This window comes from Herpailurus yagouaroundi, unplaced genomic scaffold, assembly GCF_014898765.1.
Source record: "Herpailurus yagouaroundi ecotype Mexico unplaced genomic scaffold, PumYag 141, whole genome shotgun sequence".
NCBI classification, from domain to species: Eukaryota; Metazoa; Chordata; class Mammalia; order Carnivora; family Felidae; genus Herpailurus; species Herpailurus yagouaroundi.
The window spans coordinates 65,270,712-65,295,068 of record NW_024412396.1 but is presented as its reverse complement, the minus strand read 5'-3'; the positions used below and the strand labels follow the sequence as shown (position 1 = coordinate 65,295,068).

At 54.6% G+C, this 24,357-nt stretch overlaps 1 protein-coding gene across 6 annotated transcripts in view; it reads left to right on the top strand.

The window, feature by feature from the left end:
- The window catches only part of ITPK1 (inositol-tetrakisphosphate 1-kinase), a 179,094-nt gene that overhangs the window by 134,252 nt on the left and 20,485 nt on the right, over positions 1 to 24,357 (top strand). For all 6 annotated transcript variants that reach the window (XM_040478070.1, XM_040478069.1, XM_040478068.1 and 3 more), the window contains 2 exons: positions 22,876 to 22,974; positions 23,337 to 23,377. In XM_040478070.1, the coding sequence (XP_040334004.1) occupies positions 22,876 to 22,974; positions 23,337 to 23,377 (140 nt within the window). The remainder of the gene's footprint in view (positions 1 to 22,875; positions 22,975 to 23,336; positions 23,378 to 24,357) is intronic.

Here is a 24,357-nt window from a genome sequence, read left to right as displayed (position 1 = left end):
TCTGGGCAAGGCTCTGGCTGGCTCCTGAACTGGCCAACGCGATACGAGAGCAAGCTGGGCTGTGATTGGATGACACAGGCTTGTCTTCTTGACCCCGGGAGTCAGGGGTGGGGTGGGGGCAGTGGCTGATGGAGGGTGTCGGAACAGAGGGCTCAGGAGACCCTTCAGAGCTGATGACAGCTGTGGGTGATGGGTGACGTGCTCTGGAGGTGACAGATGGCCATCGGGACGCCAGGCCTCCCTGAAGAGGGAGGTGCACACCACTGATGGAGCAATTCTGCCTGTGGTTTTATGGGAAATTAATCAGGGCTCCTCTTGGAGGCCATTGGGAAGCTGGATTGAAAATGGAGTCATCTAGATGGCAAGTGAAGAGAAAGGAACATTCCTCAGAGCCTGGAGGAATAATTCCCCACAGAGCCTCGGTTGGGTGAGGGTGGCCAGTGGGGGAGGGGTGTGGTGGAGCTGGGGGGCGCACAGGCCTGTGGGTGTGAAAGAAGAGGCCAGGGAAGGGGCTTGGGGTCAAGGCTTGGGGCTCTGATCTGCCTGTGCTCCCTGCCTTGTGACCTGAGGAGGTCGCTTTCCTCTCTGAGCTTCCTCTGTCGGGACTTGGGTGGGCACTGAGGCAGCACTTCCTGCGGACCAGGCACTGTCCGAAGCACTTTAGCTAATTTAACCCTCGCAGTGACCCTATGAGAAAGGTTCGACACTGAAGTGCGTGGGCTTGTCAGTTCAGGCCACAGAACTACTTTGGGGGGCTGAGCTGGGATCTGAACTGAGCGTCATCCGTCTGTGCTCTCAGCTGCTGGTCCCTGAAACCCTGGGTGCACTGCTTGCTCCTCCCACGCCATCCCTGACACGGACCGGACCGACACCCCGTCCCTGACACGGACTGACTGAGGCAGAGGCCTGGATGGACACAGAGAGGGGCTCTGCTGGGACTGCCAGCTGGTGGCACTCTTGGGTGCCCTCTGCTGTTCAGGAGGTGACACCGACCCCAGAAGGTCCCTGGGGTCCACTCCACCGAGAAATGAGCAGCTCTGCTTGAAACGGTCACTGAGGCTCTGTGCCCCAGAGTTCCGGAGGAAACAGGAGTCCTGTCTGTTCGGTTTGAGAGCAGCCACATACGGTGATGGAAGAGAACAGACTTTGGTCCCGACAGACTGGGCTCAGCTCCCCTCGTTGGGCCTGCGCAGTCACTGGTTCCCTCTGAGTCGTTTGCTCATCTGTACCGAGGGGTTGCTTTCACCTCCCTGGGGGCCAGTGTGCAGCGGGTCGGGCCCTGTTCGTTGCAGCGAGTGCGGGTGGCCCAGAGTTGGGTGTCCCATGCCGTCGGCTCCCTCTCCTTGGTCCTGCTGGGCGCCCAGGTTCTAGGCGGGAGGCATGTGGCAGAAACTGGTAGTGGGTGGCGGGGCCTGGAGTCGAGGACAAGGAGGACAGGAGTGAGCGCACCCCAAGGACTGTCAGTCCCGAGTCAGCCAGCTTCCAGCCTGATTTTGTGCAGGAGGCTGGGGTTTTGAAACAGCCTGCCAAATAAACACTCCATATGCATTGAGTGGGCTTCACAGGAGGCCTTACGGTGCCTGCCTGCCTGTGTCTCCCTTGAGTGTCAGCCAGCCTGACCGACAGCGCTGAGGCCAAGGGGACAGAGCACCAGTCCGGGCCCGGGCAAACTCCTGGAGCAGGTGGCTGTGCAAATGGGCCTCTACAAGCTTGGGTGGGGGTGGGGGCTTTGGGTGGGTGCTTGGCTCCCGGTTTCCCTCCTGGACTTGGGGGCATGTGGGAGAAACACTGTCCTCATTTTTCATGTCGGCTGCTTCCCGTGACCCAGGTAGAGACCCCGTGTTCAGATCGAGGCAGAGGGTCGCCAGAGCAGGATGGTGGGTAGAGCACCATCTGTGGGCCCGGCCGAGGGAGGCACCTTCCCAGCATTAGGTGGTGCCTGGGCCTGAACCTAGTGGCATTTTGGCGGTGCCTTGGTGAGCCTCCCTTTGTCACCTGCCAAGAGGAGGTAGATGCTGAGGATAGTACTGAGGACCATGCCTGGCCCTGGGCGGGCAGCTCCTCCTCTCCTCGCGGTGAATCCTCTCAGCAACGAGAAAGTGGAGGCTGAGAGAGGGGAGGGTTTCAGAAGTCTTCACGTCGAGCCCTGTGCCGACTCCAAAACCAAGCCTCCTTCCTACACCAGATGCATTTTGCAGCTGATTCTCTGAACCCCACCCATCTCCGTGCCCTCTGCTCACCCTGGGTGGGGTCTGCTCCTGTCCTTGGCTCCGGGTCAGAGGCCACACCTGCCATGCGGGCCTGGGGCCAGGATTCACCTCTGCTGCTGTCTGGGCATCGGGCCCTGCAGGAACTCTGTGTCTCTCTCTTCTCCACCCACCTGCCTGCCGGCTCATCCTCAGCCCTCAGAGGTCCCCTTCTGAAGTGAGGCCCTGTATCACCCACAGGAATCCTGAGGGTGTTGGCCCTGCCAGACGGGCTCACAGTGGAGACCGCAGAGCCCAGAGCACGGGAGGACTTCCCACAGGCTCACGTCTGCTCACTGCTTGTCCCCGCCTGCCCCCCACAGGCCTAGGCCTGCTCATTCTCCTCCCGTCTGAGAGCTGTTTCCTTTGTGTCTCCCCACCCTGGCCTACCTGCAGCGGGGAGATGACAGGTACCTTGGGGAACGCACAGACCCCAGCCTGCTCTTCAGCAGCCTCCATCTTGACACATTCTGCGTTCCAGAAGGCTGAGGGCTGTGCCCGGAGGGCAGTGGCCCCTGTTCCCTGGGGAAACAGACTCAGCTTCTGCCTCAAAGCTCTCAAGGTCCAGGCCTCCTAGTGCCGGGGCCCAGGGGCTGATCTTACTGGGTCAGGGACGTGTAGATGCAGTGACTCCCTTTGGGGGGAGGGCACAGGTGTCCCCTCACTTCTTGTTTTCTGCAGTTATACCGGAAGCCAGAGTCCCAGAGCTGGTATGGTCTGACCAAATGACAGCAGACCAGCACCCAGCTCCCCACCTTGCCTTCCCGCTGCCATGGCGGCCTGATAGGGGTGCCCCCTCCATGCTGGCGCTGACCTTCTCTCTTTGGCAGTCCTCTGCCAATTTCCTCACTCCCTCTGCCATAGTCTAGGACACAGGACTGGAGGTTACAAGGAGAGATTCCAGGAGTGGAGTGGGCTCTCATGGTGGCTGGTTTGCAGCCTCCCAAGGAGACTCAGGTCCGTTCTTGGAAAGAACTTTCCTGTTTGTGCCCTCAGAGCTTCTCACTGGACCTTCCAAGCCTTTGGGACTATAGCAGCCAGGCAGGGGCAGCCCCTTCCCCCACGGGTGCCTCCCTCCAGCTCCGTCTAGCCCAGTATCTCTGGATGAGATACCAGGCTTCTTGCTCGTCTGCTGGCACACAGACCCCACTGTCTCCTCCTGACCCCGAGACACACCCCTCCACCCCTCCTGACTGACCCCACCAGGCTCTGATGGCTCCTCCAGGCCGGTCCTTTCTTCCCTGAATATGCAGGGCTTCCCCCCAGGGCCAGTTGGTGAGCCAGATGCTGTTTGTCTTTGAGACCCTGGCTCCCTTTTCTGGAGTTTCTTTCCCCTTGTTGTGATGGCCAACCCCTGCAGACTTGAGACTTGTGAGGAACCTGCCCCACATCCCCCATCACACTCAAGAGTCTCCCAGCACCCACAATAAGAAATCTCAACGTCTTTTCCCTGGGACATAGTAGGACAGACCGATACTCAAAACATACTTGTTGGTCACGTTGATCAGAAAATATTAGATACTAGTCATTTACACTTTAGTGTGAATTTAAGGTCCACTTTGTGTCTTTCCAGTTGAAAGAGATCTTGAGCTCTCAGTGCCTCCAAAGCTGCTCTTCTCTATATCTTTAAGATGAGGAAAGGGGCCCAGAGAAGTTGTAGGACTGAGCCAGCACCACTCGGTGCTCTTTCCATGGGCCTCACACCTCTGTAGCAGTCTCCTCAGAAGCATCACGAGTCAGACTGCCTGGGTTCGGATGCTGTCTTTACATTAGCTGTGTGCATTTAGGCAAGTTGTTTAACTGTCCCGAGCCTGAGTTTTCCTATCTGTAAAATGGGGATAATCATAGTAGCACCTTCCTCATAGGGTGGTTGTGAGAATGAAACATGATTATGCATTTAAGGCTTACTCAATAGACAGTAATTCTGGGTGACACTGCATTGTGGTTTCAGACCACACCATGTGTGTTGTGACCCTGCCAATCTTGAGTTCTTTCTCTTCTGTTTAGCACTAGATTTGTGCTGGTGAGCTGGATTGTGGGCCTTCCGACCCCCACGAGACCAGGCCCCTCCAGGGCAGTGCTCCCCTCTGCTTCCATCCTCCCCGAGCACCCAGTCCCATGTTTGTCAATGCATCGCCTGGGTTTATTTCCCCCAAACAAGAATTTTCAGGGTGACCCTTCATGTAGCACACTCAAGGCTTTTGTCCTGTTTCCATTGCCTTTTTTTTTTATCAGTTATTATAGTTTTATGGTTAAGTTCACATTATACAGTTTTTAGTGTAATTTTTTTATTTTTAAGTAATTTTAGATTTACCAAAAAAGTTGCGAAAAATGGTACACTAAGTTTCCTTATGCCCTTCCACAGCTGTGGCTTGTGTCAACATTCATGTGACTGTGATACAGTTCTCTAAGCCCGGGAATTCACATCAGTAGCAATGCCATTGATTGACAGTTTTACCAGCTTTCTCACCGCTGCCCTTCTCCTGGTCGTTGTTGTCTGTGGTCTCCTCCCATCTGGGGCAGGGCTTCAGGCTGTTTGTCTTTCGTGACCCGGGCAGTTTGGAAGAGCCCTGCCCATTTATTTTGCCAGCCTCACTTTGGGTTTATCAGATGTTTTCCAGTGTTAACGGGATTCGGTTGACATTCTGCATTTTGGGCAGGAACGCCACACCAGCAATGCCGTGCCCTCCTTTGCACATCCTGTCTATCAGGAGGGCATGACGTTCTGTGTGTTCTATCTGGTTAACTGATCATTTGGTCGGAGTGCTGTGTGTCACGTTTCTCTACTGTTCGTTTCTATTTTTCTCTGTAATTAGCAGTTATCTTATAACTTTGCAGACCTTATAACCTTTGCAGACACCCTGTTTCTCGTCATACTTTTCCTGCTATTTTAGAACCATTGATGGTTCTTGATGACAAGTGTTGCTACTGTGGTACTTGCCAAATGGTCATTATATCGAATTTTTAAAAATAAGCATGCCCTTCTTCAAACCAGGGCTTTTGCAGACATCCATAAGAGGGCACTTCGTGGAGCCCTAGCATATTCTCATTTGTAAGTAAAGAGAAAGGTGAAGATGAGAATTAAGGAGGAAGAAAGGGGATTGCGTTGGAGAAAGTTCTTTGCCACAGGACTTCTCAGAGCCTTTAATATGTCAGTTTGACTCTTGAGTCTTCTGGAGGGTGGTGTGATGAATTTCACCACTGATGGTAAGATATAGTTGTAGTTTATATCCCACAAATAGGGGGAAAGTGCTAATTAAATTGTGATACAGCATCAATGATGAGACACATCTCAACCTCCGAGATGGAAAATGAAAAAACATATGTCTTAGGGGCGTCTGGGTGGCTCAGTCAGTTAAGTGTCTGCCTCTTGATTTCAGCTAAGGTCATGATCTCATGGTTTGTGGGTTCAAGCCCTGTGTTGGCTCTGCACTGATGGTGTGGGTCCTGCTTGGGATTCTCTCTCTCTCTCTCTCTCTCTCTCTCTCTCTCTCTCTCTGCCTTTCCCCTGCTCGCTCTCCTCCTCTCTCAAAATGGATAAACACTTGAAAAAATTTAAGAAAAAGAAAAAAAGAAAAAACAGATGTCTTAGAATCAATGGAATATGGCAGTATTCGGCTTTCCCCCCCTAATTGGTTGTAGGCCCCCCTCCTCCTCTCTGTAGGGCTTCTGGTGAAAGGCTTGCCCCGCCCACCACACTTTAAGAATCCCCAGACTGGGTGCCGCTCACCTCCAACTCTGCACAAACCTGACCTTGAATTCCCTCCATATCAACAGGCAGGGCCCTGATTGTTGGTGACTCACTTCCCAGAGGCAGCTGCTTTTAATGGTGTGGAATCCACCCTTCTAGACCCTTCTCATACACGTACAAATATATGTATGTACTTTAAAAAAGAAAAGAAGCAGAAGCAGACTACACGTGTTCTCATAAAGCTTGTTTTTTTTCCCTACTTAGTATGTATCTTGGCTTCTTTCCATGGCCCATGAAAGATGAGGGAGATAGGTCTGCTTGGCTCTTTTTTGGTGGCAACGTAATATTTCAGCACATGATTGATAGAATCATTATTTGCTTGATTATATTAAGCTCATAAGGGCATTCCAGTTTAATTTTTTTTATTCAACCGGACTGTAGTAAACATAGATTTTTGCATATTTCTCTAACATTAATTCCTAGAATTAATCTCAGAGAGAGATTTTTGTAAACATTGCTCACATTGGCAGGTACCGCTGGATTGTTCTTCAAAAAGTTTGAGTAAATGTCACTCTCCTGTGCCCATCGTCCAGGGAAATGATACCTATCTTAAGGGGCATTTCTTCCGTCATTGACAAGATAGAGCATCTCTCTTTTTTTTTTAATGTTAATGTATTTTTAAGAGAGAGGGAGAGAGAGGAAGGGGCAGAGAGAGAGGGAGACACAGAATCTGAAGCAGGCTCCAGGCTCTAAGCTGTCAGCAGAGAGCCCAACGCGGGGCTCGAACTCACGAGCCGTGAGATCATGACCTGAGCCGAAGTCGGACGCTTAACCGACCTAGCCACCCAGGCATCCCTGATAGAGCATCTCTTTATATGCTTATTGGCCCTTTGCATTTCTTCTATGTGTGAGTCTCTTCATTTGCCCACTTCTCTGTTGGGTTGGTGGTCTTCTTCTCCCTGATTGGTTACCATCCTTTCTGGATTAAGGAAGTTGTCTCCTTGTTTAAAATATAGACTGTTTCATCGATGGAAGCTTCATCTTTGCACTGGGGCCAAGCTAACATTTTCTGTTCTGCTTTTAGAATATGAGCTGCCAGAGAGAGCACTTTAAACATTATTTTTGAAACGTCTTGAAAACAAAAAAAGGCTGCTGCATTTTGGGAGCTGGAGCTGAGTGGGGGCAGCGGGTGTCTGCCTCGGTCTGGAAGGGGCCATAAATCACTGGAAACAGCTGCCATGGAGTTAATCCACATTTTGCCAGCAGCCGTTTCCATCAGCTGGAATAGGGCTCAGGAATGTCCGTGTCTCTGCCTGGGCCTGTGTCTGGCTCCTCTGTTCCGGGGCTTTGTGAACGTCCCAGTGCAAACAGCACTTCTGGGCCCTGGAGATGAAGCAGGTCATTAGCTAAGTCAGACGGGAGGAAACTGCTCATCCAGCTGACCAGGGCCGTGTCATACCGGGAGATGTCCGAGCTGTGGCATTTCTTTCTCTCTGTCCCTGCCCACAAGCAACCCCCCTCCCTCAGTTTCGGGCTGATTCCACATCTTCCAGTGTCTGCCCCCTCCTCCCGCCACCACCCCGACAACTCACCTGTAGCCAGAGAGCCTGAGGCTCAAGCTGCGGGCAGGGAGGTAGCAGCTGCGGCAAGGCCTTTGGGGCCCTCAGAGCCTCCAGGGAGCAGGGTAGGGGCTGCAGCCGCTGGTGAAGAGTGCCCTCCACCCACTGGCTCCAAACGACAGTCAAGTCAAGGACCCATGTCAGCGAGGCCACCTTTGGAGAAGACTGCCAGGGAGTTTTCACTCCGCTGCCTCAGAAAGCTCTGGCCGTGGCTGAGAACACTGTCAGGCCTGCGAACGTTTCGTCTGTCTCATGTTCTCTTGGCCCGTTGCTGACGTCGCTGTTTTTCTGATCCTGCGCTGGGGACTGACAGCTCACATCTGACCTTGTCTTTTGAGCCTGAGGATGCTGCTCGAAGCCGAGCGCTCTGCGAGGGGAGAGTGGTGGCCCTCTGGGAGATGGCCCGCATGTTGGCTGCCGGTCCGCTTTAAGAGTCCCAGTTCTGTCTCGGTGGACAGATGGACGAGGAGGCTCCATCTCCCTTAATGCTCGGCGTCAACGGCACCGTCTCCAGGCAGGAAAACGCAGGCGCGATGTTCTTCCACGTCCACTCCCTGTTTTTCCCTTTCCCCAGGGGCCTTGTCGGGCCATGCAGAGCAGTGCTGGGCTCACTGAGGTGATCTTAGACTTTTTAAAATGGTAGCCCTTCGAGTAACCACACCAGTACTCAAGGTGGAGGGATGGCGGAATCTGTCACTCCGTACCTGCCGTGTGCCAGTTTTTGTTTGAAGTGTCTGTAGGTCAGTTCGTTTGATCCCGGCAGCAGGCCCACGGACAGGACTGAGGACTGTTCTTACCCCCATTTTACAGACCAGGAAACCAAGGCATGGAGGGGTGAGGAACTTCCTCAAGGTCGCACATACTCAGGCAGCCTGGGATACCCAGTCACACAGTGCTGGGGACGCGTGCCCAGCTTGACGCCTCTCTAACTCCCTCTAGGCCCAGAGACCTTCAGTGGGACTGAGGAGAGGAGGGCAGTGAGTTTCCACTTAGGCTGCCGCGCTGAGGGCATGGCTGTGGAGCCAGGCTGCCTGCGTGGAAGCTGGCTCTGCCACATACTGGCTTTCGGCCCTGAGGACAGAACGTACCCTCCCGGGGCCTCAGTGTCCTTCCATGCACAATGGAGGTGACGGTCGTGATCTGTGCATAGCGCTGCTAGGAGAATCCCATGAGTGGAGGCCTGGCACTGGGCTGTGTGCGCCTGCCTGGGTCCACCTCTCGGGAGCCGCGTTGCAGGCCCGCGCAGCTTTCCGCAGAGCATAGCCAGGGCAGGCCTGCAGCGTTCTCGGCTCTAGGACAGGCCCCACGTGTACTGAGGTGAGCAAGGCGGTCCCCCAGTCCTGTCAGGGGCGACTGGGTACCAGGATTGGGAGGCACATGCTGGGGCGTGAGCCCAGAGGTGGGAGCTTGTGTGAGAGACTGAGCGAAACCTGTTTTGTCCAGAACTCAGGGGTGGGTGTGGTGGGAGGTATAGGCAAGGCTTCCACCCGTCGCTCCTGCCGGGCCTCCCTCACCCCAGCTTCCCCCTCTGCTCTGTGTGAGCAGAAAGGAGACAGCACAAGGCCCCCCCTTCTCAGGAGGTGCCACTTCTCCCCTCACTTGCCCTGCTGCTCCCCTCCTCGGGCGTCCTGGGGGGGAATGCCTCCCGGGCCCGACCCTGTGCCCGTTGGCCTCCCGGCCCCTGCCTGGTCTGTGTGGTCGGTGACCTGGGCAGAAGGAGCCCTGGCGGGCCTTCCCTCACACCCACTGTCCTCACAGGCCCTTTGAGGTGTCACGCCCTTCCTTCCTTCAGCTGCTCTGGATAAACCGGACTGATGAGCGACACCCAGTCCTGCCTGCCTTTCAGGGACACGGTTCCCTGTGGGCCGCTCTCCCTGTCAGCTTCGATTGCCCTCTGGCTCCGTCTGAGCTCCTCAGTGCCTGGGCAGTGTGAGCAGGGCCCTCTTTCCTCTCTTGTCCCACAGCAGGTGCTGGAAGAGGGCACCCCTGCCCTATGCCTAGTAGTCCTGAGACAGTCCTAGCTCCTGAGGAGCCCTCAGCTCTGTCGTAGGTTCGGCCTGGACCCTGGGGTGTTGGCTGGACCTCGGGGAGGAAGGAGAGCAGACCCAGCTGTGACTAGTAACAGCAGTGAAGCCATGTCTCCTGCTGCTTATTGCTTACTACCTGCGGTCCCGGCACGGTAACTCACGGTGTCTTATTTAGTCCTCCCAGTGGTCCTTGATGTGGTAGCTACCGCTGTTATCCCCATCTTGCAGATGTGGAAACTGAGGCACGGAGAAGCAGCTCAGGGTGAGCCAGGGGCCCTAGGATTGGAACCCAGGCACTTGGCCCACTAGTGCGTATACCCGTAGGCTACGAGGGGCCGGCTAGGAGGGTGAGGAACCGCTTCTCCTGGGACTGACCCGGAGTCCCGGCAGATTTCCAGGTGGTTTCCATGAGTCAGGCTCCCCAGTCCCCACATCCCCAGGGCATGCCGGCTTTGAGGGCCGCAATGGTCTTAAACCAAACAAAACATATTATTTCGGTTTCATCTCATCCGAGGCTATGAATGGTCTGAAGATACGCACGATGATGTCACTGCCGTCCAATTGTTTCCACCCTTTTGAAGCGCAACTCAAATCCCCCCAACAAATCCAAGGGGCCCTCAGGGTACAGGGAGAGGTGAGTCACCTGCCATAAACAGTGCAGAATGAACTGGGGAAGTAGGTGTTCGGGGACAGAGAGGACAGCTCAAGGGACCATTCGTAGGCATAACTGGCGGGAATCGGCAACAAGGAAGAACAGATTCTGACTGAGCTGATGGAGGGGTGGCAGGTGGTTGGAGACATGTGCAGTGAGGACGTCCTAGGAGAGGACTCGCCCAGGAGAGTGGAGAGGTGAGGACGGAGTGCTGCCTGGGGAAGGGCAAACGGTTGCTCAGATAGTGCCGGAGCCCTTCCTGGCCAGGCCAGGTGGACAGGACACTGTGCTCTGGGCAGTGACAGCAGGAAGTTGTGCCAAGGACAGGGATGCCCTCTGCAGGCCCAGGCTCAGCTCCAGATCAGAGACCGGTTCCCACATCCACTTCCTCTCAGCCATGGGCCTGTCTTCTGGGCCCTTCCTGGCCTCCCAGCCCGGGCCTGTCACAGCTCTCCCACCCCCACATGCCTGTGACTCGAGTGTTCCAAGTTACAGGGGGGCTGCCATCACCATGAGCCGAAGAGCCCTTCGGATTATCTTCAGAGCTGCTGTCAGGCTGAAATTTGGTTTACCCAGAATGCTCGGAGCATCTTTCCCTGCCTAGAATTCAAGAGCATGTGGCTTTTGGCCCCTAACAGCTTACCGGCAGAGGGAAAGTGACTTTGGACAGTCAAGCACTAAATGAGTCATGGACAGTGGCGCCTGCAGGTTGGCAGGCCAGGCTCTCAGGGCTTTACCCCTTCCAGCCCAATGCCAGTCATCAGGGCTGTCCCAGACCAGCGGCGCCACATAGTGGCCGCTTGGGGAGTTGCAGGCCACCCCCTTTGTGCTGGCTCCCAGCTTCCCCTTCTGTGTTGTTTCCAGTGCTCATAGCTCACTTTTATTCTGTCTCCCGGTTCATCTCACACATGCGCACTTGCCAGAGAGATGTTTCTTGCTGCCACCTCAGAGGAGTGCTGGAGGGGGGGATGGCTGGATCCTGACCCCAAGGAACGTACTGCCTGGTTCCTGAGTCAAACCCCAAACTTGTGGAAATATAACAGGGTCCGAGACATGAGCAGTCAGACAAGGTAGCAGGGCAGGAGAGCGGTGGTGCTGGAACACGCGAGGCTGCTGGTGGAAGGTTCTGGGTGAGGCACTGCCGGGAGGTGGTATCAGTGGGAGACCACTTGTTCTCGAGGGCACAGGGGAACTGGATGAGTGGGTCGTTGCCAAGTGGTGGGAGGAGGGGCATCCCAGAGGTGAGTGTGGGGAACAGTGAGAGCTCCGCCAGGAGCCAGGGTTTAGCTGGCAAGGATCTTGGGTTCTGTGCTGCGGGAGGACTTGGGAAGTGCATTAGTTGGCTAGAGCTGCCCCAGCTAAGCACCACAGACCTGCAGCCTCAACAGCAGAACTTTATGGCTCTGGAAGCTGGAAGTCCAGGATCGAGGTGTCATAGGGCTGGTTCCTTCAGAGGCCTGGCTCCTTGGCTTGTAGGTGGCCGCCTTCTCCCTGTGTCCTCACATGGTCATCCCCCTGTGCGTGTCTGTGTCTTAATCTCCTCTCATAAGGACACCAGTCAGATTGGATTAGGGCCCGCCCAGATGACCTTGTTTCAACGTCATCACTTCTCTAAAGGCCCCGTCTCCAAATACAGTCATGTTCGGAGGAACGGGGGGGTTGGGACTTCAGCATATGGATTGTGGGGGAGCACAGTCCAACCCGTAACAGGGAGGTAAGCAGGGGCAAGTTGCAGAAGCCTGGAAGGGCTTTGAACTTCCACTTGGGTCAGCCGTGGACAATTCTTGAGCTGAGAATAGCCTCAGTATACACGTGGGAGCTTTAGAAAGATGACCCGGGATCTGATAGTGAGGTGTGGTTTGGGTTAGACGGTGAATAAGGCGGGCGAGGTGCCAGAAATCCAGTGGTTTGTGGGTAGAGCAGAAGCTGTGGGGAGACGATGGTAATGGGGGTGAAGGACCAAGAAGGGGGTTCCCTGATTCACAGACTCCAGGATCATGGAGTCAGGCAGCTGGGAAGGAGCCCCAGTGCTCGTCCACAGCACCTGTTTGGTCAGCGTCCCAGGAGGACCAGCTGAGGCCACTGTAGCTGCCCCAACCCTGGGGTGGTGCCTCCCCTCCCAGAGGGAAAGCGCCTGCAGAGATGCCCTGAGGAGGGTGGTATGTCAAGAGAAACAGGGCTAACTCTGGTTCTCACGTGTTTTCAGATGCCCGTCGTGCATATGGCCTCACCAAGTGTCTGTAACAGCTTGGAGGTGGGCAGTGTTGCTTTCCCATTTTACGGATGAGGGAAAGGAGCAGAGAGGGTCACTGGCCTGGCCTGGGTGGCACAGGTTGCAGGGACTGGGCTGGCTCTCAGCTGCAGAATTGATGCTCATCATCGCTGTCACGTTTTGCTTTCTGGGCCCCCATGTGTGGTAACGGTCTCCTCCAGGCAGTCTTCCATGACTGCCCTGGCCCTGAGCGTCATGGTGGACATGTCGGGGTATGTATTTGGCATATGATCTGCCTGCCCTTCCCCAACACACCTCACTTCTGCCACTCACGCTCGGTAATCTGTAATTTAGCTGTATCAGTCACAGTTTATTTCTTGTTAAATAAAAAAGGTTTGTTGCAACTATGGCGAGGTATGGACATATAGTCTGTACTTACGGACCATTTCATGGGGGGTGGGGGACAGCCCTGTGAAGTAGGTACTGTTGCCCTCATCTTCTAGCGAGGAAACTGAGGCAGAGAGATAAAGTTGCTTGGCCAGAGTCACAAAGCTCCCATGAGGTGGAGCTGGGATTCAAACCCAGGTAGCCTGTGTCTCCGGCGGACCGTCAAGGGGCGCCCAGTCTGTGCCAAGTTCGGCACATCATTAGTCACCAAGAGATGAGCTAGCAGAAGGGCCCTTTTCCTAGATGCACAGAAGGTGGCCTGACCAGGCTAGGAGGACAGGCAGGAGTTCATCAGGCCGAGAAAGGGCTAGGAAAAAGGATTTGGTGGGCTGGGGGACCAGCATGTGCAAGGCTCCGGGCCTGGGACATCAGGGCACTGTTTTTTCCTCAGCTCTGAGAAGATGGACTGGGAACCCGCCCCTTCTGCCCCTGAACCTTTTCCTGTGCCTGCTCTGCCAGTGACAGTGCTGCATAAGACCATGTCCCGCCCTGGGACCTGGGCCCCTGGGCATGGGGAGTGGCTCAGGGAGGCAGGACGGAGCCCGGCTCTGAGAGGCAGCATCTGGGGGTGGTGTGCAGGCCCCCGGGACGAGATGCTGCTGGTCCTGTGGGAACCGAGTTTTGATAGGAGCTGCTTCTCTTGGGCTGGGAGAGGTGGGAGCCCAGGCCAGTGTCTGCTTGGTTCACTCATCCGCCCCTTCACTGGGGTCAGGCCGTGAACGCGATGGAGGAAGCCCCTGCCCTCCCAGAGCCAACGTTCTGCCCGCAAGGTGGACCTGAGTCGGTGCGGCAGCTCTGGCTGAGGCAAGAGGGTTTGTCCAGATGGAAACTTCTTCCCGCCTTGGCTAGGGCCCACGGGCGTGGCCTCCTCCTGTGGAGCCCTCCCTGTCTCTCCAGGACGCAGTTACAGGTCTGCCTCCTGAGCCACGTGCTTCCTAGCGCCCGGCCTGGGGGCGCTGCCCCGTCGGCACCCCAGCTCTCCCACGGGTTGGGGAGCCCCGGTCGGCTGGCTGGAACTCTGAGTCACGCGCTTTCTCCTGGCCTTGCCTCCAGCACGCCACGGGGTTGGGGTGCTTCTGTTGCCTCTGCTTCTGTCCCTGTCTGGAGCAGGGGGCGGCCAAGGGCCCTTGCCACCACCCGGCTCACGGTGGCACCTGGGCCCGGAGCTGTGTGAGGAAGGTGTGAACAGATGGCAGGACGGGGCCCTTGGAACGGCCGGCTCCTTTGCCTGGCCTTGTGCGGGCTCCACGGCACTTTTTCCGTGTCCTCGGTTCTCACTGCGGTGCCAGCGTGTGGACAGGGCCGGCTCGTTATGACTCCTATTCTGCCGGTCCGGAGCCCGGGGCCCAGGGAAGCCGCTGGGATTGCACACTGGTCTCCAGGCCTCAGTTCAGAGCTTTTGCTCTAGTGACTCCCCACGCCAGCCTCACTGTCTCCGTGCCCTGCTCACTGTTCCAGGCAGCCCGCTGGCCCCCGAGTGACCATATGTGCAGCGATGGCATTGTTGCCCACGTCACCCACTGTCCTCCTTCCTAAAGGCACTTCCCAGATTTCTGAAAGTAGGGCTACCCAGGGCTGAGAGGGCACGGTCGAGACCATTCACTGCCGGTGCCACAGCGAAGACCTGCAGTCCTCTTGGGAAACGGCTCAGTGTTGCACAACAGCTACCGCAGAAACGGCGATTCCGTGGACCCCGAAAGTGACTTCTGGGAATTTGGCCAATGGAAGTGGCTTACCACAAGCACAAATCCTTATGTGAGACACGTTCATCGAAGCCACGTCTGGTGGAGAAACATTGGCACAAATGTAAATGACTTCAGGGGAAACGTCACCAGTCAGGTAACCAGGATACGCGAAGTCACGGGAAGACAGCGGCAGCAACAGTGTTTGGGAAAATCAGAATTAAGAAGGCAAGTCCGATCACAGTCGTAGCAAAGTAGGTAAAGAGGATGCTTGTGCAGGGGATGTCCTTCAGAGGGCGCAAGGCCAGGCTGAGCAGGGATGTATGTGACTGCTTTCTTGTTTCCAAGTGGAACAAGCCCGGAGGTGGAGGGGTGTGACGACATGATGGCATGAGGCCTGTGCGCAGGCTAGGCACAGAACATGGGTCAGGTGGTACCCTGACACGCCGACCGCATGCCCTGTGTCTGTCCAGATGTGCCCCGGATGCCCGAGGAGCCAGCCTTGTGCCTTAGGCAACAGTGACCCCTTCACGCCACAGGTCAGATCACTCACTTGGCAAGTGTTTGTTGAGCAGCTACTATGTGCCAGGCAGTGTTCTAGGCACTGGGCTATGGCTGTGAACAAAACCTAGAAGCTCCTGCCTGCCCTTGTAGAACTGACCTTCTAGAGAGGGAGACAAGAGCTGGCAAAGATAGGTATTTCCTCTGGCACACTTTCCTGATGTCGTCCCACTGCTCCGGGCCACACAGCAGGCTCCTGGCCCCCTGGGTCCCCTCCCTTGGCTGTCTGCCGCCTCTCTCCCCTCTGCCCAGCCCTAACTCCTGGGCGTTGTTCACTCGTGGGGCCCTGCCCACCACAGAAGCTTCAGTGGCTTCCAGCCCTGTACGTCCTCGGAGACTGTCCCTGCGCCTCGGTGGTCTTTGCATCAGATACTGCCTGGGTGAAGAAATTACACCTGTCCAAGAGAAGGGAACCAGGACAGGGTCCCATTACAGCTGTGCCCAGTCTCACCACCACCACCAGGGTCCTGCCAAGATGTCTTTTGCAGCCACGGGAGGACAGACTGCTCTGCCAGCACCACGCTGGGTGCACGAGAGAGCAAGTGAGGTCGGGGCCCGGCACCCGACACGCCCCAGGAGGCCGCACATGGACCAGTGGCCATGTGCAGCATCGGCCTGCTCCCCTTTGGGTGTCCCCAGCTGGCCTTGCCACTGTGGGGTACCTGTTATGTACCAGGGCTCCCGACAACCCTCCAGGGAGACAGTGCTCCCATTTTACAGATGAGGAGAGTAGGGCCCAGCAGAGTTTAGTCAACTTGCCAAAGGTTACAGGTGATGAGCAATTTACCCCAGGTTCAAAGTCAGGCTTCAGAGTGCCGTCTTACCCCTAGCTGTCCTCTTATATCCACCTGTTTGTCATTGGCCTTTTACCTTCTTGGTAGTTCTGTAGCAGCTGCCTGTAGTCAGATAAGAGCGTGGCCACCTGGCAGAGTGAGGCCGGGTGTGACTCAAGACGCCTGGGCTCTCACCCTTGGTCTGCCGGTAACTTGTGTGTGGCCTTGAACTGTTCTCTTTCCTCTTCGGACGTGTGGACACATGGCTGGGACTCGCTCATCTCTGAGGGCCTCCAGCTTCACATTCTGTGATGAGGGTGGCAGACGAGGGAGGACGGCGCTGTTTCAGTTTCCCAGGGGCTAACGTTTCGGCTCTGAACAGAACACAACCCACCATCCGACTAAAAAAAGCCTCTTTCCAGCTCCCATCCAGAAATAAAGATGGTAGATAAATAAGCAACAGTAGCCTTTTTCTGGGAACCAGAAATAGCCTCCCGGGCTCCCAGGGCTGACTTCTAGAAAGTCTTCAGTCTCTCTTTGGGGAGAAGAGCTGCTGGTGATGTTGCGAGTTTCCCACGGGAGAACTGGCAGAACCCTCTGCTGTTGCCATGCCCCTCGAGGCGGGGCCGCCGTGCCAGCTGCCATCAGGGCGCTGGCTCTGATGCTGCCGCGGCCGGGTCCCCCCCCCCCCCCCCCACCCCGGGAGCACACTGACCCCAGATGCATCGCCTTTGCCACCTGCTCACCTTCCCTTGTCTCTGTTCAGCGAGACCTTGCTCGCTGACCTCGCCCCTGCTCTGCTGGCACCCCTTTGCGGCACCCCGCCAGCACCATCTAGGGGTGCATCTCACTTACCAGCCTGGTTTACTGTCTGGGAATGTAAGCTCCATGCGGGTGGGCACGTCTGTTTGTTAAGTCCTGTATTTCTGGCTCCTATGATTTAGCAGAGCCCCAACACAACACATATCTTGCCACTGGTGACGAATGGTTGTTGACCCCCAAATAGGAACCGTAGTCATTTCTAATTCAGTGTGATTTCCCGGACACGCAGGATGATCCTGGTTCAAGCAGTAAAGACATCGTCGTCTCCTGTACTCGAGTCCAGAGAGGAACAGGCCTGGGGCGTGGAGCAGCCATGGCCTGGTGTGGACAGTTGTCCCTTCCAGCCTCTGCCCTGCAGGCTCAAGACTGCCTTCACCCGGTGCTGCCTCTTGCTGGTGACTGAGCTCTGACTATGGGTCCTTCTTGGCAGTGTGATTGGCCAGTCTCAGTCCCAGACCTACCCCTGGAGCGAGAGCAGGGTGGGCACCCAGCGGTGCCTGCTGCTCAGAGTGCGGTCAGCAGGCTCCAAGTTGGGAGAAGGGGGGAAGACCGTGACGGTGTGCGTGTGCCCCTCCTTCCTGGTGCCACCTCTCTTGGGCCCCGCTTCACATCACAGCCTGAGATTTCAGAAAACTGGGGCTGTCTGGCCTAATGCTAGATGTGGCCCGTTCACTGGAAATGCCTCGTCTCTGCTTTTCCTCTGGACCCCAAACATCTCTGGGGGAAGCACTTGCCTTGGCCTTGTCTGACTTCACCCTGGACCTGACGACGGGGGGTGAGGGAGGGGGAGCTGCAGGTTTAAAAGAGACGCGGTACGTGGAGTATGCACTTGAGAGATGGCAGCTGCTGCTGCTGGGGAATTTTTCTTGTTGTTTCCTTTTAGTTGCTACAGTGCACATGCCATAAAATCCACCTTTTAATTTATTGAAAAAAATTTTTTAATGTTCATTTTTGAGAGAGAGAGAGAGCAAGCAGGGGAGGAACAGAGAGAGAGAGAGAGAGAGAGAGAGAGAGAGAGAGAGAGAGAGAGACATAGAATCTGAAGTAGGCTCCAGGCTCTGAGCTGTCAGCACAGAGCCCAACATGGGTCTCGAACTCACAGACCATGGGATCATGACCTGAGCCGAAGTCGGACGCTTAACCGACTGAGCCACCCAGGTGCCCCTGAAATCCACCTTTTTAAAGTACACATACAGTTCAATAGTTTTGAATATCTTCCCCAAATTGTGCAACCATCACCATTATCTAAGGCCAGGACATTTTCCTCATCCCAGAAAGAAATGTACCCATTTGTAGTCAGTCCCCATCCCTGCCAGCCCTTGGCAACCGCCGTAGACAGATTTGCCTATTCTGGACATTTCATATGAATGAAGTCACACGATATGGGATTTTTGTGACCAGCTTCCTTCGCTCAGCATACAGTTTTCAAGGTCACGTTGTAGCCCGTGTTGGCACTTCTTTCCTTTTTCTGGCTGAATGATACCCCATTGAATGGGCACATCATATCTTGTTTACCCACTTGTCAGTTGAGGGGCATTTCGGTTGTTGCCACTTTTTGCCAATGCTGCTGTGAACATTCCTGGGCAGGTTTTTGTGTGGACATAGGTTTCCATTCCCTTGGTTGCGTATCTGGGAATCACACTGTGACTCTGTGTTTAACTGTTTGTGGGATTGCCAGACTGTTTCCCAAAGCAGCTGTATCATTGTACATTCCCACTGGCAATGTTAGCACTTGTTATTTCCTGTCTTTTTGATTATAGCCATTAGTAGATGTGAAATAGGATCTCCTTGTAGTTTTGATGTGTATTTCCTTGATGGCTAATGATGTTGAGCATCTTTTCACGTGCGCACCGGCCATCTGTATGTCTTATGTTGAGAACTTTCTATTCAAATCCTTTGCCCATTTTAAATTTGGGTCATCTTTTTATTGTTTATTTCTTAATAGTTCTTTATAGGTTTTGGATATTAGGCCATTATCAGATACATGATTTGCAAATATTTTTCTCCATTCTGTGGGTTGTCTTTTTTACTTTCTTGACAGTGCCCTTTGAAGCACAAAAGTTTTGAATTTCGATGATGTCAGATTTGTCTTTTGTTTTACTTTCATTGCTTATGCTTTTAGTGTCTAAGAAACCATTACCTGATCCAAGGTCATGAAGATTTACACTCACGTTTTCTTCTAAGAGTTTTATTGTTTTAGATCTTCAGTTTAGATCATGATCCATTTTGAATCAATTCTTGTGTATGGTGTGAGGTAGGGTTCCAGATTCATTCTCTCACACATGGATATCCGGTTTTTGGATTGGTCGAAAAGACTGTTGTTCTCCCTATTGAATTGTATTGGCTCCCTGGTGGAAAATCAGGTGACTCTCTTTCTGGTGTCTCAATTCTAGTCCATTGATGTGTATGTCGGATCTTGTACCACTACCATACTGCATGATTACTGTAGTTTTATTGTAAGTTTTTAAATTGGGAAGTGTGAGTCTTCCAACTTTATTCTTTTTCAGGATTTCAATACTGGCTGTTCTGGGTCCCTTGCATTTTTACATGAATTTAAAGATTAACTTGTCACTTCCTGCTAAAAGAAAGCTGGGATTTTAATGGGGATTGTGCTGAATCTGTAGATCAGTGTGAGAGTGTTGTCAGCTTAATATATTTAACCTCTTATCCATGAACATGGGACGTCTTTCCATCCATTGAGATCTTCCTGAATGTCTTTCAATAATATTTTGTCTTTTCCAGCATTTAAGTCTTTGTTGGATTTATTTCTTTTTTTTCAACGTTTATTTATTTTTGGGACAGAGAGAGACAGAGCATGAACGGGGGAGGGGCAGAGAGAGAGGGAGACACAGAATAGGAAACAGGCTCCAGGCTCTGAGCCATCAGCCCAGAGCCTGACGCGGGGCTCGAACTCACGGACCGCGAGATCGTGACCTGGCTGAAGTCGGACGCTTAACCGACTGCGCCACCCAGGCGCCCCTGTTGGATTTATTTCTTAAGTGCTGTTATTTTTTGATGCTAGTATAAGTAGAATTATTTTCTTAATTTCACATTCAGATTGTTCATTGCTAGTAGGTAGAAATATAATTGTTTTTTGTGTGTTGATCTTTTATTCTGCAGTCTTGCTGAACTGACTTATCTTCATAGTTTTTGGGGTTTGTTTGTGTGGATTCCTTGGGATTTCCTATAGAGAAGATCATATCACCTGCATGTAGAGGTAGTTTTACTTCTTCTTTCCAGTCTGGATGCTTTTTATTTCACTCTCTCCTAATTGCCCTGGCGAGAACACCCAGTATGGTATTCAATGAATAGAAGTGGCGAGAACAGACATTCTTGTCTTGTTCCTGATCTTAGGCGGAAAGCATCCAGTCTTTCACCCCAAAGTAGGATGTTTCTGTGGTTTTTATAAATGCTCTTTAATCACTGAAGAAATTCCCCTCTATTCCTAGTTTGCTCAGTGTTTTTATCTTGAAGGCTGTTGGATTTTGTCAAGTGCTTTCTCTGAGTCTGTTGAGATGATCATCTCAATAAAAGCTTTGTCCTTTCTCCTGCTGATATGGAATGGACACTTTTTCTACTAGGGAGCCAACTGCCCAGGTCTGAGCCCCACCCCCCCCCACCCCCCCGCCCCAGCTACACCACATACTCACTGTGTAACTCTGGGCAGGGAGCTTCGCCTCTCCGTGCCCCATTTTCCTCTTCTGTAAAATGGGAGTGACAGTACTTTCTCGTGGGGTTCTTGTGAAGGGGCTTGAGTTGCTGTGTAGACTGTGTTGTTTGGCACATATCAAGTGCAGTTTATTGAGAAGTTGGCTGTTGTCAGTGACATGTAGAAGTTTGGGTGGGCTGGGGTGGGAGGGGACGTTGACAGGGATATTGCAAGGCAAATCTAAAGGCCAGGCAGAGGCATCTACTCTGAAAAATCTGGTGATGGGGAGTCTGGAAGCTCTTACAGGAGGTGGCCTTTTGGGCTCCAGGGATCTCTGAATCTTCCTGTGGGAGGGGGTGGGCCAGGGGGGCTCCGGGCTCCAGTCAAACCAGGTGAGCCCCTGTCTACTGCAGATTGAGGCCTTGAGTGTCGCATTCTGTTCGGGTTGGGCTGCAGGGGCTGTGCTTTTGCAGCAACAAGCTTTCCCACCCCGGCTCTGAGTCTAGGCTGGGGGTGCAGAAATGGGGCCTTATTTAGGTAGTGGCTTACAGCTGAGAGCCAGGACGCAGCCCCAGTACGTCCCCACCCTGATTTTCCTGACTTCTCTTTTCCTGGCCTGCCCTTTGAACCTCTGTCATTGACCATCATGTGACTTGGGGCAGGCTGCCTGTTTTGGCCTCTGCCCACGGAGACACCAGCACAGCAATTTGAGGATTAAAGGAGTTCTGTGTTTGGAAGGCCTGCAGCACTGTCTGCCAGGGCTCAGCAGACGCTGCCCCCAGACCACCCTCCCGTGGTCCCCAAGAAGTCCTGCAACCCCTGAAATCTGCCAACACCCGACAACTTTGCGCCAGTTTGGAGCCTGGGCTTGGGGCGGGGCGGGGGGGGGGGAGGAGGGGCGGGTAGAAACATTTTTAACATGCCCTGTGTAATTCTTGGCATTCATTTTTATGAGCTATATGAGGCTGGATCTTAAACCTTGGTTTAATGTACTGACCTTAGCCAGCCAAGTAGCTAGAAGCTCCTGGAGACAAGCCACTTTGCTTGTTTACTTTTGGTTTGGTTTCCAAGTTGGGGGGGGGGGGGGCACCACCCCCTCACTAACGCTCGGCCTTTCCTGGCCTCTGTGCCCAGAAGTACAGGGTGGTCCCACCACCTCCTGAGGAGCTGCTGGCCTGGTCTGAGAAGGGGAGTAGACAAGAAGCAGTAATAACAAACCGGCAATGTAATTTAGCAATCAGTAGAGAGCGTCAGAGCACCTTTGGTTATCCCACAGATAATCTGTCTTGGCCTAACTCAGGGCCTGGCACCAGGAGCGTCCAGACAAGCAGAGCAGACCCAGCATCCGGAGCTTTTCAGAGAAACCAAACGTGCCGAGAACCCACTGGATGGGCGCCCCTCTGAGCCCGGGGACTCAGGAAAGGCAGGGTGTGAGAAGCTGTTGGCAGGTGGGGCAAGGCCGGGGCTGGAGTGTGTCTGCAGGAGGCTGGAGAAGGGTGGGGAGTGTGCTTGAGAAAGGGAGAGAGGGAGGGAGAGAGTCAGGAGGCCAGACCTGGCAGGCAGGTGGCTGATGAGATGTGTCCTTTAGGTAGCGAGAGGGTGAGGGCCCTTGTGTCCCCAGGCACAGGAACGCTTGTGTAGCCTTGGGCATGCACTTTAATCTCCCTGACGTCAGCTTCCTTCTCAAAGGATTATTTTGCAGACTTCAGAGGTGATGCATGCAAAGTCCTTTGCACGGTGCTAGGCATGTGCCAGGAGCTAAGCACGTGGCACCACTCCTGCAGTCATTGTTAAGCCGATGAGGCACACGGTGGGAGAAGCCTCTATTGAACCAGAAGAATGCTCATAGTTTGTTGAGAGAAAATCTGGGCCGCAAAACAGGATCCTCTTGTAAAGTTCTGCCTGCATAAAATGTGTATACGCCTCAGGCTGAGAAGTTTGTTGTCATAGTCTTATCTGTGAACGCGTGTGGTTCTTACTTTTTTTTTGAGTCAAGTTTTATACTCCTCACATACTGGTTTTGTAATTATGGAAACGTTAGGAAATGTAATTAAAGGGGCGCCTGGGAGGCCCAGTCAGTTGAGTGTCGGACTCTTGATTTAGGCTCAGGTCGTGATCCCAGGGTCATGGGATGGAGTCCTGAGTCCGGCTCTGTACTGGGGTGGAGCCTGCTTGGGATTCTCTCTCTCGCCCTCTGCCCCTCTCCCCTGCTCACATGCACAGATGCATACATACTCCCTCTCAAATAAAAATTAAAAAAGAAAAAAGAAATGTAATTGAAGAATATGCTTACGTTACTGTCAGTGTGTGTGTGTGTGTGTGCGCGCGTGCGCACACGCACGCGCGCGCACGCGCACTTACTGCGGACTTGGGGGTGTCTGCTCAGGAGAGCAGGGCTGTCGAGCGTGGCCCCGGGGAGGTGGCTCTGTCACAGGAAGTGGGCCCGGGGGCTAGTAGGCAGGCGTGCTGACGTGGGCTTCTTCGCCGTCCCCAGATGACAGGATCTGCTCGCCACCCTTCATGGAGCTCACCAGCCTGTGCGGAGACGACACCATGAGGCTCCTGGAGAAGAACGGCCTGGCATTCCCCTTCAGTGAGTACCATGCCCAGGCCCCGCTGGGCAGGCTGGCCGGGCCGCGGGCCGGGTGGGGATGGGGGGCTGTCTGTGCTCCCTGGTGTGCGTGAAGGCCTTGGCCGCCAGGGAGGGCTTTGCAGCACTCAGCGGTCACGGGTCGTCAGGTGGTGTGGGCGGCGGGTGCTCTTTTGCCGGCCTGGCACTGTCTGTCCAGACGCCTGAGTGCAGATGCTGGCCGTTGTTGAGTCCGCGTGTCTGCTACCTGCCCCTCATCCCCACGGGCTGCTGGAGGGTCAAGAATTTCTCCCTGTGCCGCGAGTCAGGCTTTGTGGAGAATAACCTCACTGATTTCTCTCTGCTTTTCTCTCCCTGCTCCATAGTTTGCAAAACCAGAGTGGCTCATGGCACCAACTCTCATGAGGTGAGTGGAAGCTTTGACTGCCCTGTGTCCCCATCTCCCCCTATGCCCCCACCTTTCCAGCTCACAGTGTCTCTCTGGGAGCCCGCAGGGGTTTGTGTGCCAGATCTCACACCTGCTGCTCCAGCTCCCTGTCCTGCTCCTGGTTGTGGCTTTGTGCATGGTCTCCAGCTTCTCCCCGTGCCTGTCCTGTCCCCAGGGGCGAGATGGTGTGCCAGGGGTCTGCCTGCCCGCTGCGAGCCCCAGCAAGTCACATCACGTCCCAGTTTGACCTGTCCGACTTTCCAACCTTTGGCTCATCAGTGTCGATCGCTCCCTGGGGCACCTGCTCTGTGCCAGCCACTGCCCCAGGCCCCTCTGAGTGCTGCTCACTGGAGATGTGGTGTCCCTGCCAGCTGCTCACAGACCGGCTGGTCCTGCTGAATTTAGAAGGGAGTGGGGGAGGCAGCGGCACTCTACTTGCCAGTGTGTGGGGATTCCTCCACCCTCTCTGTCATTCCTTTATTCCCCCGTGGGCATTCCCAGCCCCACTCAGTGCCCGGGGAAGAACGCACAGGATGTGCACCCTGCCCCGGGGGGTAGAGACTGAGTCCCAGAGACATAGCACCGGTGAGATATGGTGCAGGACCATAAGCAGAGGAGGCCTTCCGGGGGTAAGGGGAGCAGGTGGCCAGGCAGGGACTCCATTGGGTTGCCCTTGCTGTCTTTGGAACCACACTGGGACATTGTCCTCAAGGCTTTCCTCCACCCCCACCCCATCGTCTGCATTTCATTCCCTTACAGGCACGGCCCGGCCGGGGGGCCTTCCTGTTAGGCACCGGGGAGGGTGCACTGGGCCGTAGACTCAGCGCCCATCCTGAGGGCCCCGTGGGGAGAGTCTGACCCAGTCAGAAGTGCTCCCCGAGACCTTAGGATGAAATCTGGACAGCCCCCCAGCAGTGCCCGGAAGCAGAGTTCCGTGGTGGTCTTTCTCCCCGGCATAT